General features: G+C 36.2%; 1 protein-coding gene across 1 annotated transcript in view; it reads left to right on the top strand.

Moving 5' to 3' along the window:
- acad11 (acyl-CoA dehydrogenase family, member 11) overlaps positions 1-18,388 on the top strand; it is a 559,410-nt gene that overhangs the window by 154,735 nt on the left and 386,287 nt on the right. Inside the window, 3 exon segments of the mRNA XM_039754106.1 lie at positions 571-709; positions 6,199-6,306; positions 14,532-14,630. Of these exon segments, the coding sequence (XP_039610040.1) occupies positions 571-709; positions 6,199-6,306; positions 14,532-14,630 (346 nt within the window).

Genomic DNA, 18,388 nt, shown 5'->3' with positions numbered 1-18,388 from the left:
GTTTAGCAAAGAAGTTATTAATTGTAAGCAATTTTCACCCTTTCTGCGGACCCCCTATGGTTGTCTCACGGTCCGCGGACCACAGCTTGAGAACCACTGCTTTAAAGTATTGTACTCTTTTTTGTTTTAATATAAATTATTGTGTGTTTTTTTTCATTTAAACTATTAATCCATTACCATTTTCTTCTGCCACTCCTAAGGTTATGTTTGTTTTAATTTTTTATGGTATTGATTTTGATATAGTTTTAACTTTGTTTCCTATATGGTTTTCAAGTTATGAATCTTCCTTTGTGAAATACAGATTTTATTTTTTTCTCCAGCCTTTGGAGTTTTTTTTTGTTTTTTCTGTCCACCCTGGCCATCGGACCTTACTCTTATTCTATGTTAATTAATGTTGACTTATGTTTATCTTTTATTGTGTCTTCTATTTCTCTATTAATTTTGTAAAGCACTTTGAGCTACATTTTTTTGTATGAATATGTGCTATATAAATAAATGTTGATTGATTGATTGATTGAAATAAAGTCACACCAAAGTAAATGCTTTTAACACTTTTCTTTTTGTTGAAAGGACAAGGCTAGATTGGAGGGGCTCTGGAACCTTTTCCTACCTGCAGTAAGTGGTCTTACCCAGCTGGATTATGCATTTATAGCAGAAGAAACAGGGAAGTGTTTCTTTGCTCCAGATGTTTTCAACTGCCAGGCTCCAGGTAAATGCTATATTACTTGTTGTATGCCCACTCATTATACTGGATCTCTGAGAAAGTTCTGTCTTCTACAGTGTTGGTTTTAGTGTCTTTCTCCTTTCTTTGCTTTACAGAACTTCACTGTAGTCATTTTTTTCTTGCATAGTATAAAAAGCCACTGGTGTTTTGAATTTCTTAAATGCTATTTATAAAAAAAGTTTTTAGGCTGAATAAGTTTGCAGTTGACACCTAAATCAGGTGGAACAATAGATACCGTAGAGCTGTTAGATGGATTACGCATGGGTCTGGATAGAATTTAGACTTGAGTAGATATGTGTCACAAGACAAACAATATAATGTATATAAATGTTAAATTTTGCATGTAGAAAGTAAAACATATTAGATATGATTATATAATAGGGAGTCAGATGAAAGTGCATGTTATGAAAAAGTTTAGGGGATATTGGATTACGTTGTTTGCTGCCTCAAGTTTAAATCAAGGAAGATTATTTTTAAACGTGTAATGCACTGATAAGGCCATATATAGAATATTATGAGTAGATTGAATTGTGCTAGTAAAAACTCAATGAAGAGTGACTATACTTATTCTAGGGCTATGAGGAAACGCTAAAGGTGTTGAATATTTTCAGTTTAGGCAAGCAGAGGGTCAGAGGCAACATTTTAGAAGTGTTTCAAACTATAAAGGGATTCAATAAGGTAGATACCACATGTCAAATTAAATGATTTCTTCAACAAAAACACAGGGATACATTTTGAAACTGGTTAAGGGTAAATTTTTCGCATGTGTTGTAAAGTTTTTTTTTTTCCACCCACATACCATAGGTAAATAGAATAAGTTACCAGGTAGTGCAATAAATAGTGATACCTCTTCAAATCTTAACTTGATGACAGTTTACTGAAGTTAGGTGAATAGGAATTGATTAGCTACAATATGTATGACTGATTGGTCCATTTTCATCAAAATAGTTCTGATGTTGCTCTCTGCTACCAGAATAAATAACATAAAATATATCATTGGATCTCTTTTTATTTCTCATACATCCACCCATCTCTCCATTCATCCTGTCTGGGATATTCACATGTCCACTCTTTTCATATTAAATGAGTACGTGTTTTATCATGTTATTAGATAACATGTAACAAGAAAGGTCCCAACTAACCTCTTAGGTTCTTTTCTTAATTGAAGATAGTAAAAAAAAGGTAATATCCAACTGTATATCTCTTATCTGCATTACATGTGCAATTAGCCATGCAGCTAGTAAAACAAGCCTTTAAAGAAGCCCTTCCCCTCCTGTTCACTGTATAATAATAATGCAAGATTTATAACCATTTACAAAGTGTTTCAATTTTCTTGATTGAAGTCTAAAGTGCAAACCATCTGCACAGACAGACTGGAAGGACTTCCAGTAGTCCAATGTAGAACTTGCCAGTTGCATGGATGCCTCCTTGCAGCATGGCTAATGCCTAGTGAAATACATCTTTAAAAGAAATGCTGCGTGGAACAGCTAATCAGTCCCCTGAACATTAGAACTCTGTGATTGCAATGATATGTATATATTTTGCATTTATTGCAAGTTTGTGACCATTTGTTGTTTTTTGGTTTTAGCTATCATTCCATCTGTGTCTTTTGTTGCTTAAGGTATGATGTAGCATTGCTAAGTCCTACTGTTTTTCAGCTCAGTTCACATTTTGCTACAATAATGGGTCCAGCATAAATGACAGATGCTTCCCTAACCCTCAGGGACACTTAAAAGACCATTGCACCTTTTAATCCATTTGAAACTTGTTAGGTTCCTCGTTCCCCTTTGAATTTGATGCATTTTGTCATGTTTGTCAAGTTACTGGACACTTATGTAATTTTGCAGAGCTTGCAGCAAAGGAAAATCTGTGATGTTCAATTCTTGAATAAGGTTGCAGTCTTAAAGAGGGTGATGAAACCTACAATGATTTGATAATTTTAAGTTTCTGATGATGTTTAACATTTTTAAGGCTGTTTTATATAGTGTGATTGTGGTTCAAGAGGAATGATCTCTGTTAAATACATAAAAAAAATGCTTTTGTGATCAGTTTGTGCATTTTGGGCATTAACACTAGAATTACCAGAGCCTACGAAAAAACTCGTAAATGGCCCATCTTAAATCCCTTTGTACCTCTCCATCAGCATCTTTTGTCTTCTAAATGTGTCGATAAGCCCAAGCAGCAAGCAGTCTGCTATACCATCCCCCCACTACCTCAGAACGGGTAAGAAGTTCTCCCAAGTTCCTGCCTTGATTGATTATCTGGGAGTGAGCTACTCAGAATTATAAGGAGAAATAATTTGATGTGTGTTTTGTGTCTACAAGAATCTATGTAAACACATTGTTAAAACAGAACTGTTTTTCATGTTTTAGTAATAAATAACAAAATGTAGACATGAACTGTATAATGTGTGAAGACTGATGGCCAAATATCAAATAAACACTTTCACAAAAAGTACAGGTACAATACGACAGCTTCTGTGGTGCAGCAGTAAAATCCGCTGAATTATAATCCTGAGGTTGTGAGTTTGAAACCAGCTCCCCAGCTAATTTACCGTTTTGAGTAGTGAGCTACTCTTATTGTTAATATTATACAATAAAAACATACATTTGATTTGTGTCTGTAACAGCCAGTGTAAATTTATAGGACTTGTAAAAGTTAGCTTTTTTTTCACTTTTATTCTCTGTCACAAACACGATACAAAAACCCACCCAACCAATCCCCACCAACACCTTTCCCAACCCCCAACCCGATCTGACGCGATTACTTTTTATCTGAAAATGGGATTAACTGTAAATGTGAGTGGTGTTTTGAGACAATGGAACTGTAAATTCTCTGATCTGGATGGATAAAAGCTGACACACAAACGCTGGTGAATCTGCCTTCTTCGTATCTCACCGTCACTTGAATTTTTTTTTTTATTCAGTTGAGTGTTCCTGCTCACGCTGAATTAGTATGCACCTTATGGTCCATGATGTTAAAGCCGCCCTGACAAAAAAACAGAGACATAGGTATATAAGATATTTGGAATAACTCATTTTATGACCTGTATAGTACATTTTGGAAAACATTGTGGCACTGATGCCACATTATTCATAATTATTTGTACGCCTTCATGCGCTTGTAATCAGTGACCACGTTTTCTTTCCCATCTTGACAGTCTTCACATGTTGCTGCATGGTGCTGTTTCTTTTGTACTGCAGGACATACAGAGGAAAGAATAGTACAGAGAGGTCAGTTCCGCGCTATATGTAATCATCAGATTCAAATGTTAACAGTTCCCACACACCTAAGGACTGTCCTTTCTATGCTTATGACATGTGTACCTGTTGCAATGTACATACTTCTCTCTGTTCTGTGATTACTATTACACTGAAGGGGCTGGGGAAGCGGCGGTCTTGGAACATAAACTTGTCAATGTTGCATCCTCTCTTGCTTTATCCATTGCCTTTTCTAGTAAGAAGCGATGACGAAGCTCCTCTGCAAGGTGAGCCATGAACAGTCTTCTTTTCTCAGTGGCCACCATGCATGCCTTGTACAGCACGTGTGTGTTCATTGCTGCCAAGTCAAGCATGTTATAGCACAAGCAACTGGACACACATTGAATAAGCTCACGTCTTCTGGTGCACTATGTCAGTGCAGCACCAGGCAAAAAAGAAAGACAAATATATGTGACATTTTGAAAAAATCATTTTATGACCTGAATAGTACCAATCAGAAAGCATCATCACACTAATGCAATATTATTTGAAAACGAACAGCGTCAGATCAGCTGTAAATGTGTGGTATTTCTAAAAGTTAGCTTTTTTTTCAGTTTTATTCTCTCAGTCACATTCACGCTCTCCCTCACTCATTAGTGCAATATTAGTTATGGGGGAAAAATAACATTGTCACTGATTACAAGCGCAAGAAAGCATGCAAATGAATATGAATAATATAAATAATGTTGCATCAGTGCCACAATGTTTTCCGAAATGTACTATACAGGTCATAAAATGAGTTATTCCAAATATCATATATACCTATGTCTCTGTTTTTTTGTCAGTGCGGCTTTGACATCATGGACCATAAGGTGCATACTAATTCAGTGTGAGCAGGAACACTCAATAAAAGTGAAAAAAAAAAAATTCAAGTGACGGTGAGATATGAAGAAGGCAGATTCACTAGCATTTGTGTGTCAGCTTTTATCCCTCTAGATCAGAGAACTTACAGTTACATTGTCTCAAAACACCTCTCATATCTACAGTTTATTCCCAGTTTCAGATAAAAAGTAACCACATTAGATCTGGGTTTTGATTGGGTGTTGTATCGTGATCGTGACTGAGAGAATAAAAGTGAAAAAAAAAAAACGCTAACTTTTACAAGTACTATAAATTTACACCAGCTGTTACAGACACAGATCAAATGTATGTTTTTATTGTACATATAATGTTAACAATCAGTATAATTCAGCGGATGTTACTGCTGCACCATGGAAGCTGTCGTATTGTACGTGTACATTTTGTGAAAGTGTTTATTTGATATTTGGCCATCAGCCTTCACACATTATACAGTTCATGTCTACATTTTGTTATTTATTACTAAAACATGAAAAATGTTTCTGTTTTAACAATGTGTTTGCATAGATTGTTGTAGACAAAAAACACACATCAAATTATTTCTCCTTATAATTCTGAGTAGCTCACTCCTAGATAATCAATCAAGGCAGGAACTGAGAGAACTTCTTTCCCGTTCTGAGGCGGTGGGGGGATGGTATAGCAGGCTGCTTGCTGCTTGGGCTTATCGACACATTTAGAAGACAAAAGATGCTGACGGAGAGGTGCAAAGGGATTTAAGGTGGGCCTGATTTATGAGTTTTTTCGTTGGCTCTGGTAATTCTAGTGTTAAGGGAGAACAGCAGCAGTAAAGTTCTTATCCAAATTTGGTTCATATATGATTTAGTATTAACTAGCATTGTTCATTTTACCCACTGCTATAAAACAGCTTTCATCAGAATCAGAAGTTACTATAGCAAAATACCCATTCTACCCATTCTTTGTTCAGTCTGGTCTTTAATATTTATTTTAGTTTTCTGTAAAAAAAAAAGGCCATATGTGACTTTAATAAACAAAATATGATCACACTTTTTTCTTTTTTCAATTCATGATTGAAACCTTTGACATTCCAGCTTGTGAAATGTAATGAATGATCTTATTTATTCATTTTTTGTAGAATTAATATCTTTTGTTAATATGTTTAGTTATTTGGGAGCTTTAATATAGGGTCTCATTTTGTCCTTCTTGCTTTTAGCTTTTGAGAGTTTCACATGCTTATCCCTGCAACTAAGAGTATCTCAAAATTATGTTCTGAAAATGGATTAATGAGTAAATCCCCTTTCCCTTACATTATATTATTATGGTTTAAAATTCTATGTGTGTTTCAGTTTGTTCATGCATTTTCTTCATAGTTCTTAATTTTATCTATTTATTTTTTAGATACTGGAAATATGGAAGTGCTGCACTTATATGGTACAGAGAAACAGAAACAACAATGGCTGGAGCCTCTGCTGAATGGAGATATTACATCTTGCTTCTGCATGACTGGTAAAAATTGTTAAATACCACTTTTAAGTTATGGAAGCCATAAATTAGTATGTGATTCTCTAATTGGAATTTGGATAAGAGGAGGCATGTTGGAGAAACACTGCTAGATTTTTATTATTAATATTTTTACTAAATTAATTTAGTGTAGTAAGGTGGCACAGTAGTTAAACTGACATACAGTAGTACAATGAGTGGGTGCAGAAAATGATTGTATGGATTGACATACATGATGATTTTTTTTGTAATGGAGGTGCAGTGTAATTTGACACTTGAGCAAACCATACAGTTTTAATTAATTTTTCCATTTATGATTACATAATTTACATCAACTACAATTACCAGCTAAGAAATTGAATAACTCGTATATGAAGCAGTCTTACTTTTCATATTGATGTATAATGACTATATAATATATTTTCTTTAAATCCTCAGTATCTGCTGAGCCTTATAGTGTTATGACTCATAAGTGGATTTTGTTTTGTTTAATCATAATTCAGCTATACTGAAAACTTGGTATGATGATGTGCTAAAATTTATGAAAGACATAAATATGATTGTTTTTTAGTTCTAAGTTTTTAAGAGTTCTTTTTAAAAGAAAGCAGCACCTGAGTTTAATTACAGCAAACTGGCTTCCCATGCATATGGCAATTCACAAATCTAATTTAAAGCAATTAAACTCACGGCAAGAGAAGGGTTTACTCCAGTGCAGTTTCTGCAGACTCATTGGATGCTTAATGGTAAATTAATCAATTCCAGAATTCAAGATAAATGTCTAAAGAGAGGCATTGAAAGCATTTAGTAGCATTAGGATCCCAAGGCAGATTCTCTTTGCATTTTAAAAAAATGGACGTAATATTTAGCTCACCAACAGTATCAACTACTTAGTAAGTAATTTGAAGGTAGGGTGACAGTCTGAGTCTTTCCATGACATACAGAGAGACACTGTACTGCCTACACCTTTTTTGAGTTGTGTATGATCGACTGCTTATCGGTGGGGATGGGGCAGCCAGAGCAGTGTGTTGGTGGTCAGATCCTTCATCAACCCACCAAATCAGTGTTGGTCACACACAAATCAAAAGGGTGCAGGCAGTATGCGGTATCTGTATGTCATGGAGAGACCCAGACTGTTACCGCACCCAAGAGTGAAAGGAAGACCTGGATAAAGACTGGGTCTCCGAACACTGCAGGATGTGAGCCCATGTGCTCACGTGTGTTAGAAGGCAGTTCTTTGCAGGGGCGGAGGGACGACCCAACCTCAGTTCGGTGTGAGGCGAGGCAGGGCATCCCACACTGCTTCTATCTCCACAGGCCGCAGATGCGAAAGGGGGAGCGACAGTGCTATGAGTTTCACTGTGTGGGCCACGGGTGGCGGTATTGTCCTACTAGAATGCCGCCCTGTCCCTTTCTTGTCTTTCCATTACAAGACAGACAATGTCGATTCCCCATCGTGGAGAGCAGCCCTTGCAGGGCAAGACGCTTCACCTCACAAAGCTCAGCTGAGGGAGGGGCAGTGTGATGGGTGGCCGCAGCCATTAACTGGCTGGGACACCACCAGAATGAAAGGACCGGGTGAGAGAGCATCAGTGAGGCAATACCTCCCCTGGGACGCTAGAGGGCACCCCTCCTGGATGGCTGTGGCACCACAAATTCCCGCAAGGCACGTTGGGTGTTGGAGTGTGGTGCAGCCTTGTTGGGTTCCGTGGGGCCGCCAGGGGGAGCTATAGAGGACTTCCACCACACATGGGAGTGATTCCAGGTAATACTGAGTCACCTCGAACACTCCCAGGACCTGGATGAAAGGAGCCACCTCACTCCATTCAAGAAGCCAGAGTCGGGAGGAGGTGTATGAAGCTTGCCTTACAGGAAGTGGAAGCAGAAGGAAAACCGAGAGACGGATAGAAGGAAGAGTCTAAAGGACTGCTTTATTGTATTGTGGTATTTTGAGACTGTGCCATAGGGAGAAAGATTCCCTGATTGCAAATATATCATGTGTCGTGTGGCAAAACTGCCTCTGTGTGCCGGGTTAGGGTGACTGCATGTGCCCCTGTGGTCAACTATATATATATAGGGTTCATGGCCTCAGTCATTCATGGATTTTTCCTTAGAACCTAACTAACAATTGTTAGTGGAAACTGCAAGTATCCTCCATAATTGCGGCTTGGAATGGTGAATGTAGCCAATCTGAGAGTGTGTAACTCTACTAGAATTTGAAACTGCAACTCCCAGCAGTCCCTGCAGTGGCTCTGATTGGTCTTCTGCTGAGGGTGCAGGAGCTGTTGGGGTCAAAGGATGTCAGCACGGCTTTTAAAAAGGGGCTGGTGACCAAAAGAAAAAAAATGTTTTTGTAATTTGTGTTTCAAGTTCCTGTCTCTCTGCCTGCCTTCTGTTGGGTTACCTGTACGTATTCGTTTTGTCCTGGATCGTTTCTTGGTTGGGGTCTGGATTGTCTGCCGTCTGCCTGTGTACTTGAGAACTGTAAGTGGATTCATTGCCATCCTTTGAAGAAAGGAGCGCTCTTGAACCCATCCACATGTCTTCACCATTTTAGGAACTACCGGTAGGACTATCTTTATATTCCCATTCAATGTGTAGATCTCTTGACTATTTTCATCATTACATTTCATCCGTTGCCGTTTTTCATGGACTTTACTGTGTGTGTTTTGTTGGTGCTTTGTTGTATTTAATGTATAATCATTAACGTTGTTTTCATTTGTTTTCATTACATTCTTTATTTGCTGTTTGATTACCGGTTTGCTTTGTTTTTGTCTCTGTTTGTGAGTGTGTGTGGGTCGGGTCAAGGCTGGGTGCGTCTCTGGAATTTCCACCATAAAAATAAATGAATCACCATCTTCTTACCCTGAGCTGGTGCTGATCACCTCCTTTAGAAGCCATTTTCTTCTGGTTCAAAAGGCCTTTGATGTCACTTGTAATCTATGGCTTGTTGTTAGCATAGCCGTGCACTGCTCTTACTGGCACTACAATGTCCATACAGAAGTTGATGTAGTCAGTAGTACAGTCAACAACCTGCTCAATGTTCTCACCATATGATCCCTGCAGGATATCCCAGTCCGTAGTTCCAAAGCAGTCTCTCAGAGCCTGCTCTGCCTCAGGGGACCACTTCCTGAATGAGCGTGTGGTTGTAGGTAGCTCCTTCACTCTTGGTTTGTAGTGAGGCTAAAGCAGAACCAGGTTATGATCTGCTTTCCCAAGCACAGGCAGCGTGGTGGCGCTGTATGCGTCTTTAACGTTGGCATACAGTAGGTCAATAGTCCTATTTCCCCGGGTGTTACAATCCACATACTAGGAGAAGGCAGGTAATGTTTTGTCAAGCGTCACATGGTTAAAGTCTCGAGCGATTAGCACAAGTGCCTCAGGGTGCTGTGTTTGTAGTTTAGCAACAGCAGAATGGATGATGTCACCCGCTATCTCCACATCCGTCCAAGGAGGGATGTAAACAGTAACAACAATGACATGTCCAAACTCTCTAAGCAAGTAATAGGGAGACAGACTTACGTCCAACAGTTCGATGTCCCTGCAGCAAGTGGAGATTTTGACGTTTACATGTCCAGAGTTGCACCACCTTGTATTCACATAGAGAGCGAGTCCTCCCCCCTCCACTTCCTGCAGGTATTTACGTCTCTGTCTGCTCTAACTATGCTAAACCCGGGTAGCTCCATGTTAGCATCTGGGATGTTAGTTGTTAGCCACATTTCACAAAAACACAACAAACTGCATGCTCTGTAGGTCCTGAAATTTTTCACCAGCGCAGCCAGTTCGTTGATCTTATTTGGTAGTGAGTTCACATTTCCCAGGATCACAGAAGGCACCGATGGCTTGTATCACCACTTTCTCGCAAGCCACTTAGCCTTTAGCTTAGCACTGCCTCTGCTGCCATGATACGACCTTCTTACTTCGTCAGGTAAATAGGGAACCACACTGGCACGAGCCTTTGTTCTCAGTGCTTGAAGTCGACTACCTGAATAGACGAGTCTCGGCATGTAAAAACCCATGTCCAAGTAGTAAAAAGTAGTAAACATGTCCGGGGATCTAGTCCACATAAATGAAAGTGATAGGAGTGATCAGAGAAATAGAGAAAAAGGTAGAAATATAAAGTCGTACACAGAGCTGCTGGAAAGGCTGCCACTCGTGGTGGCGCCCGAGTCAATATCCCAATATATAATATGCAAAGCTGACAGACTGATTCATTCCCTCATTAACAAAACCAATTTTTCCCGTTTAGCTAAAAATCTGACATTTGGCTGTGTGGTACATCTAGGGCAGTAGATATCCATTAAAAAAACACATTGTGATTTAACAGTATGTTGGAGTAAAAAAAAACCCACAATAGAAAAACTAAATACCCCAAAATCTCAAATGTCTTGATGGATTTGATTAAAACTTAGTGATGCTGTGAGAAAGAGAACATTAGCCAACACAGTTTTTTATTTGTTGATATTTGTCATTTGACATTTGTCATGCCCTAGCAAGTGGGACATTCCAATGCATCTCATTCCGCATTTTGTCATAGTGCTATCAGCAATCTTTGTGCCATTTAATGCAAATGTAAGCCTTCTGCAGAAGCAAAGTGAAAGGAGAAAAGCTCAGCAAAGCTCAGAGACGGCACATTTAGCAAGTGTTTGCCAGGCGCTGTGGATGTGAGCGCAGTCAGTTTCATGTGATCCAGTAAGAAAGGTATTTAATATATATTACCTCACAGGCCCCTTCATCTTATCTGAAACCTTGTGTAAATTCTGAAGTAGGGACAACAATTTCTATCTGCCAGTGCGCTGCTAAAGACAATCTCATCAGTCCTCACAAAGTTTAAATAACAGCATCTACAAATGCATTATGCCATTAAAGGTACCAACTGCTATATGCTATTTTTTACCTCTATCACTTTGGGTAATAATTTCACTGTCTCACTTTGCTGGCAGAATTTATCTTAGTTGTGTTTCTCTACCTTTGAGCCTTGGGACCCAATTTTACATTTTTATGTTCCTTAATGACACTCAGACAGAATTGAAGGAGCATAGATAAGGATGGGCGGCACGGTGGCACAGTGGTAGCGCTGCTGTCTCGCAGTAAGGAGACCTGGGTTTGCTTCCCAGGTCCTCCCTGTGTGGAGTTTGCATGTTCTCCCTGTGTCTGCGTGGGTTTCCTCCCACAGTCAAAAGACATGCAGGTTAGGTGCATTGGCAATCCTAAATTGTCCCTAGTGTGTGGTTGGTGTGTGTGCTTGGTGTGTTGTTCCAAAGTGGACATTTAACACATGATTTTAATTGATGCAGTGTTTTTGTAGAGCTTAGAGTCATGTCTTAATAATCAAAGACACTCATCTAATGGAAAGTCTTGTTTTAGACATGCTGTTTAATTGAAAAACTAAGTTATGGTAGAAATGTTTGAAAATAAATTTTATTTTTACTTGCCATAGGCGTTCTCAGAATATTATATTTTAAATGCATTGAGGTTGATAGCAGGTTGCTTAACATGTATGGTTTGATCATGGAAACCACCTCTCATTCTCTGTGAAAATATCCTAAACATTATTTAAATCCATTAAATATTTAACACTTCTGTAAAAAAATATTTTTGCTGTACAATATCTGATATGTGACTGCCAAATAAATCTAAATTTACTTTGCAAAACAATATAAATGTATACTGAGAGCTTTTTCAACTGTTAAGGTTCAACAGTCAATGATAAAAATACTGCCTGGTGTTTTGATCAGTTCTTTTATTTCTGATTTTACATTGTGTATGATTTCAGTTAGGGTTAGGGGTCCTACAAATAACTGATCTCTCCATTTGTCAGGTGTTTTTTTTTGTTGGCTTATTATTGTAAACTTTGATGCAGCAAAAACTGCAAACAATAAGTGAAATATGCCATTAATGGAGCTCCACCTCCAACCTCTATCAATACTTGTGCACTATGACCATTGCGACTTTTCAGTATAAGTCCTGATGGACACTTCAATTAAATTTGAAATTCAGAAATTTTTAAGATGTTGCCAAAGGGTAGTGAAATATATTCAAGGTTAAAATGTAGAAAGGCAAGAGATTATTCATGAGTTAAAGTAATTATACTAACTTTGTGATCAAACACAGATTTTTTCTTTTACATTGCTGCAGAGGTTTAATGATTTTAGTGTACATGGCCATCTTTTTAAATTAAAAATAAAGATGTCAGGCATCATAGTCTGTTCATCACATGCCTACCAACATACAACACCAAAAGACAGCGTACATGGGAAAAAAAGTTGGCACCCATGAGGAAAATGGTGCACAAAATGGTGACCTATTGATGTCACTGAAATAATGGTAATAAATAAATTAATAAAACAAAACTATATCATTATTGCACTTCTGATATTTATTCTTTAAATGTCATAGCCAACACAAAAATTCCTTCAGAAACCAAGTTCATGCTGCAATACATCCTTTACCTCCCAATATGAGATTTCAGGTGATTGTAGTATAAGAGAATGAACAGAAAGATACTAAGAATCAAGACAAGTGAAATAATATATGCCAAGAATAACAAGTGTGCATAAATGGCCAGTCCCATCATTTACACCTTCAGTGGATTGGCATGACCTGGTATTTTGTTTTGTTTTGTTTTGTATTGTGGCACATTAGTTCACATTGAAAGGCTGAGCGAGTTTGTGTTTATTCTCATTTGTAAAAGAACAGGATGTCATTCCTTTCTTTCCATGAAAGTGCATGTGTCCAACCCTTTCAGTGCAAAATTGGTTCATAGGTTTATCCATAAATGATTGCAAAGTAAGTTTATAGTCATTCACCTTGCTGATCAGGGCAAAAGCAGATACCCAATTTCCTGGGATGCTCTAACAAGAGTGTCATCCAACAATGATGAAGCCTTTTCAGATGGGGAGACCCAGTATATGCAAACTAAGAGAGGCACATCCTAAACGCTCCACAGAGAAACTCATTCTCTAGATTTTTAAAGAACTTGACTATAGCTGAAGTTGGGGCTAATGTTAAATATTTAATCACAGATCTTGGGCTCAAAGGTCAGAGAAGAGTAAGCAAGGGCATCCTGGAACTATAGATATGTCCCATGTTTCCAGGGATGAAGATTACACCTTTTTAGTCCTGATCAGAATAGATTGGGGAACTTATCTGGTTATCAAAATTCTGAAAGGCATAACTAAATTTAATCCAATACAGGTCGTTCAATGAAACTTACTAGAAAACACCAGTGGAAATTAAAAGGAAAAATGGTCACGAATTAAGCCAGGAAGTACCTTTTGACACAAAATGTCTTGGGGAATTTGGAATAAACAATCAAGTCGTATAACTAAAGTGGAAGCCTCAACAAGTTAACTGAAAAACTGAAGCAAGTGCATTACTATTATGATAGTGAGTGCATTATTTGGGCAAATACAAGAAGTGAAGTCATGTTCTTGTTTGTCATGTGAAGAAGGTTAATAAAGTTGACGAAAATGATAGGATATAGGATAGTGAGGACTGCGGCAAATACATGTTTTTTAAACTATCCTATGAGTATGTTTAAATTACTCTATAATAAATTTCCAGTTATTAAAAGAAAGTTTTGCCAACTTTTCTGGGTAATCTTTTCAATTGATGCTCACTAAATAAAACTGGCTGTAATAAAGTTTTTCATTCATTATATCTTAGAAAATGAATCTTGTTTATCTGAACTTTTAATGCATGCAGCATGAACCATGAGTTTGAGCATGTTTAAACATGTTATTTTATTTTCAAGCTTTCAAATCCGTGACCATCAGATTTTTTCAAAAATGTAACTACAGATATTTTGGGCGTTATGTGGTTAAGAAGTGAATGTTAGTAACACATTAAGGCATAAACATGGCATTCCTTGCATTTTTTAGCTCTTTTTTCAGTGGCTGTGGCAGATGTTCATTATATAATTTTTGAGAGAAGGAATTTCTGAATGTTCCTAATAATATAACTTAAAATATTGTGCAAATGGTCTTCAGAATTTCTTTTGTATTCATTACCCATTGCTTTATTGATTGTCACCTTATCTATTGTAAGATATACTTTATATTATTTAATCAGTGCAATGTACTTTCAAACACTCTTGTATCAGTATTTTATATTTCTATTCTTTTTCCATAGTTTGTTTGTGAGACTGCATCATTTACATTGAATTTTGTAAGCATGCTTTTTTATGCTTTGATTTTATGTTTATTTTAAAATTATATTATTTCTTCTTCTAGAGCCTGATACAGCTTGTAGTGATGCAACAAATGTTGAATGCAGCATTCAAAAGGATGGTGAATGTTACGTGATTAATGGGAAAAAATGGTGGAGTAGTGGTAAGTGTTATGGGAATCATGCTAGTTTCTTTCTTTTTTAGCATGAGGTTAAACTGGTTGAGCCCTGAAGTACTACTATTTGTTTTTTAATGAACATATAATTAAGCAATATTAAACCCTAAAAAGCATCAGCTTCTTTTAGTCACTAAAGTATTTATTTGTACCAGTTTAATTTCACTCATTAGGTGGTCTGTTATGGTTTGTTGGGCTCACAAGTCTCAAAAAAGACTTTAACTTGAAAATCTGACATTAGCATTCCTGTGAGGCATAGAAACAAAGTAAACCTGAGAGAAAAGTTGACAAGTAGACTTTTGTTTTTTACGGGCTAAAAGAGGCCACATCTGTCAAAATAAGGGAAATCCCTGGTTCAAATGACAAAAAAGAAGTTCCGTTATATTTCAGGATTCTATTAATAACATGTTCAAAACAAAAACAAGATGAAAAAGGAAAAAGCAAATGAATGCAAAAACACAAATGCAAAGAAAACCAAGTCCATATTCCAGAGTGTGATGTTTACCAAATTTATGCAAGGCAGGAACAGCCCTTGATTGCTAAGCTTATTATGCTAATTTTGTATTGTTGTTTTTGTTATTTCTGAATTATTTGTCATACATATATTTAAATTATATGTTTCCGTTTAACTTTGTTCTATGTGTGAGACATTGTTCTCCTATGTTCCTTGTATTTTGTGAATGGAACCCCCAAGCGACAGGATCACTCTTACATCACTGGTTCATTGAGTGACCTCTTGAAGGTTATTTGTATTGTTTTTCTTACTGGGCTTACTCCCTTTTGCTTTTTTGATAATTTTCTTTTATTTATCATCATTTGTGAATAAACCCTGTATATTTAATAAATATTTGGTAACACTTTAGTGTCTATTACTCATTTACTCTTATATAGTTTAGGCTTCTTTTGGTCTTCATAATGCTCATAAAACCTCAGTAGATTGGTTATTCATCTCTGTGCAGTATGGTATATTGGCATGATGGTAATATGAAGGATCACAAGTTTTATAATGAAGTATGCAATATTAAGAGGCATTTGTCTTACTTAAGACCCTTCAGACTGTTCCAAAGTGAATTTATTTTAATAGGCTGTATTGCACAGAAGAATAACTTTTTTACTGATGCATTAAAAGTGACATTAAGACCAAAAGAAGCCGTTGTTATCTTGTTACATACAGTAACAGTAAATGTGTAATAGATCCATTTTTGCAATACCTAAACTAAGGTGTTACCAAAGATTCTTGTGTGTCTTATCTGTATACAAGCCAAAGTGTTAACAGTTCTCCTTCTTGTGAGTTGTTATTTGGGATATCTGAGACTCTCTTTGTTACTTTTGAACTTAAAACGCCTGTTTCTCAGTAAGGATTCTAGCCTGTATTTTTCGGTCTTTTTGAATTCCTCACCTGTTCAGCTATTTTGTGGAGTGAAAAATATAAGAAAATACTTGAAAACAAACAAGTTCCATAAACTTAAAAATTCCTCAGTTAAAAAGGAGTTACATATTTTGCAAACAGCACTTTAGAAGCTAAATAAAATTTATTTTGATTGGTATGATACTTGAGTGACTAATGTTTAAAGTCTCGTTAGAAGGTGTTGCCAGATATCACATTTGTTTCTGTTGTATGGCATATAAGTTTTACTTGTCTCAAGTGTAAAAACAGCTGGCTAGCTGTTAATTCATCAGCTGATTTTTGCAACTTGCGCTGTTATTTCTTTATTGATATTTCACATAAATTACCTAATGTTCAATCTCTTATTTCACCTTTAGCACTTACTAGTCTTAATGTTTTTTCAATTAATATAATGGCAGAGGATGCACCTTTGTTGTGCTGTTCTTAGAGCATCAGTTGGCCTTAATCTGATCTTGGAAAATAATTGACTAAATTGAAATACTTAATCAATACTTATATATACTAATTAAAAATAATAAAATACAAAAATGGGGGAGAAAATGTTTTATGAACCATAAATTACAAAACATAAACACAAAAGACAATAAAATAAATAAATAAAAAGAAGAGAAGCCTGAGCCAGGGATAAAACTTTGACAACACCATAGGATGGTAAAAATTGTGTTCTTTGTGTACAATAATCTTAGTATTTTCCATAAGAACTTAAGATCTTTCAATCGTGATATTTAAAAAAAAAAAAGCATAAGGACTAGTCAGTTATAGTTGCACATATATTATAATGTAGTTAATGAATTTTAATTATGGCTGATAGTTAACTAAGAGCAGTTAGTTTTTAACTATTTGGTGCTTATATTGATATTATTTGTTATGTTCCTGTTATTTGTATTTCATACCCCATCATAAGTTCTCATGTTTTACAACATTGAGTCAGAAAACCATGCTTTAACATTATTTTCTAGTGTGGTAAAACTATACTGGAGACAAACAAAAGCCTTCTTAAGAGAATTTTCTCTACATTACAGAAGGGATTAAAGAATATGGTTTTCATCTGGTAATGAATTTATTTGACTAGAAGACTGCCTAGCCAATTAAGTAGCAGATTCCAAGCAGATGTAAATCAAGCACATTTAAGTACTGAATAGCTAGGGGAAGCTTGGCCCTTTTGCTGTATCATTGTATTTGAATGGTTTGAGTTAGTGTGTCAAACTTTTTTTCAGATTTTTTTCTGTTTGGTTTGTTTGAACTTCTCTTAGCTTTTTGTTCTGTTTGCAAGCTGCAATTGTATTCTGAGGTTAGAAACATGCTTCCATGCAAAGTGAAGGAATTTAAAAGAAATAACATTTGAATGTATATAAACAAGTTTTAGGCAGATCGAATATAACTCACTTTTATACATTCCACTTTAAATTAGGTAAAAACAGTCATTATGTTACAAAAATTAGTTTATGAAACAAGCTTTCTGAACAAAATATGAGGCCTTTATGTTTTGAATTTGTGAGATTTAGATTTTGTATGATATGAAAATGAGTAAATGAATAAAGTGAAAGAAATTTAAAAATACACCTATACAAGGATCATTTACTAATGACTGTCCAACCATATGCAGTAAGAATCACATTATTGTTTGATGACACAACAGTTATGGGGCTAAATGGTGAAAAAACAGTGAACTGGAATGAAGCAGCAGAACTGACAAAAGTAACATCCCATCAACATGAATATCACCAATATGGAAACACTTATGTATTAGGAGACTTGGGTTGAACAATACCTTAATAATAATGATAATAATAACTGTAATTTTTAAATTTATATGGTGCTTTTCAAACTACCCAAAGCACTCTCCATTCAGGGTGGACCCAGGAAGCGAACCCATGATTTACTTACTGCAAGAACATTGTGAAAGCTTTTGACAATTGTCATAATTGTAATGTTACGGACACTTAGGAGTTAATCTTCTTGTACTTCATTTTGGGTTGCGGTCATCGCCATGTTATTATTTCTTTCTTGCACTTCTGGCTTTTTCTGTTGAGGAAATGATGCATCATTGCCACTGTGGATTTGCCACAAACAACACCCATTATTTAAGAACAGCAAAGGCTGTCATACCTTGTCCAAGTCTCTGGATTCAACAAATAAAAAGTGTTACTAGTTTGTTTAGGGAATGGATTCTAAGGTACTAAGGGCTTTTGCTGTGTTTTATAATTTTGTCTATTCTGTTTTGCAATTTGGGTTTTGTACTGGCCTCAATTACTTTGTTTTGTCCTCAGGGCACTTTTATTTATATACTTTTTATTTATTTATTTATTTATTTATTTATTTATTTATTTATTTATTT

Source organism: Polypterus senegalus, chromosome 5, assembly GCF_016835505.1.
Source record: "Polypterus senegalus isolate Bchr_013 chromosome 5, ASM1683550v1, whole genome shotgun sequence".
Classification (NCBI taxonomy): Eukaryota; Metazoa; Chordata; class Cladistia; order Polypteriformes; family Polypteridae; genus Polypterus; species Polypterus senegalus.
The sequence above is the reverse complement of the archived record's forward strand: the minus strand, read 5'-3'. Positions and strand labels throughout refer to the sequence as shown.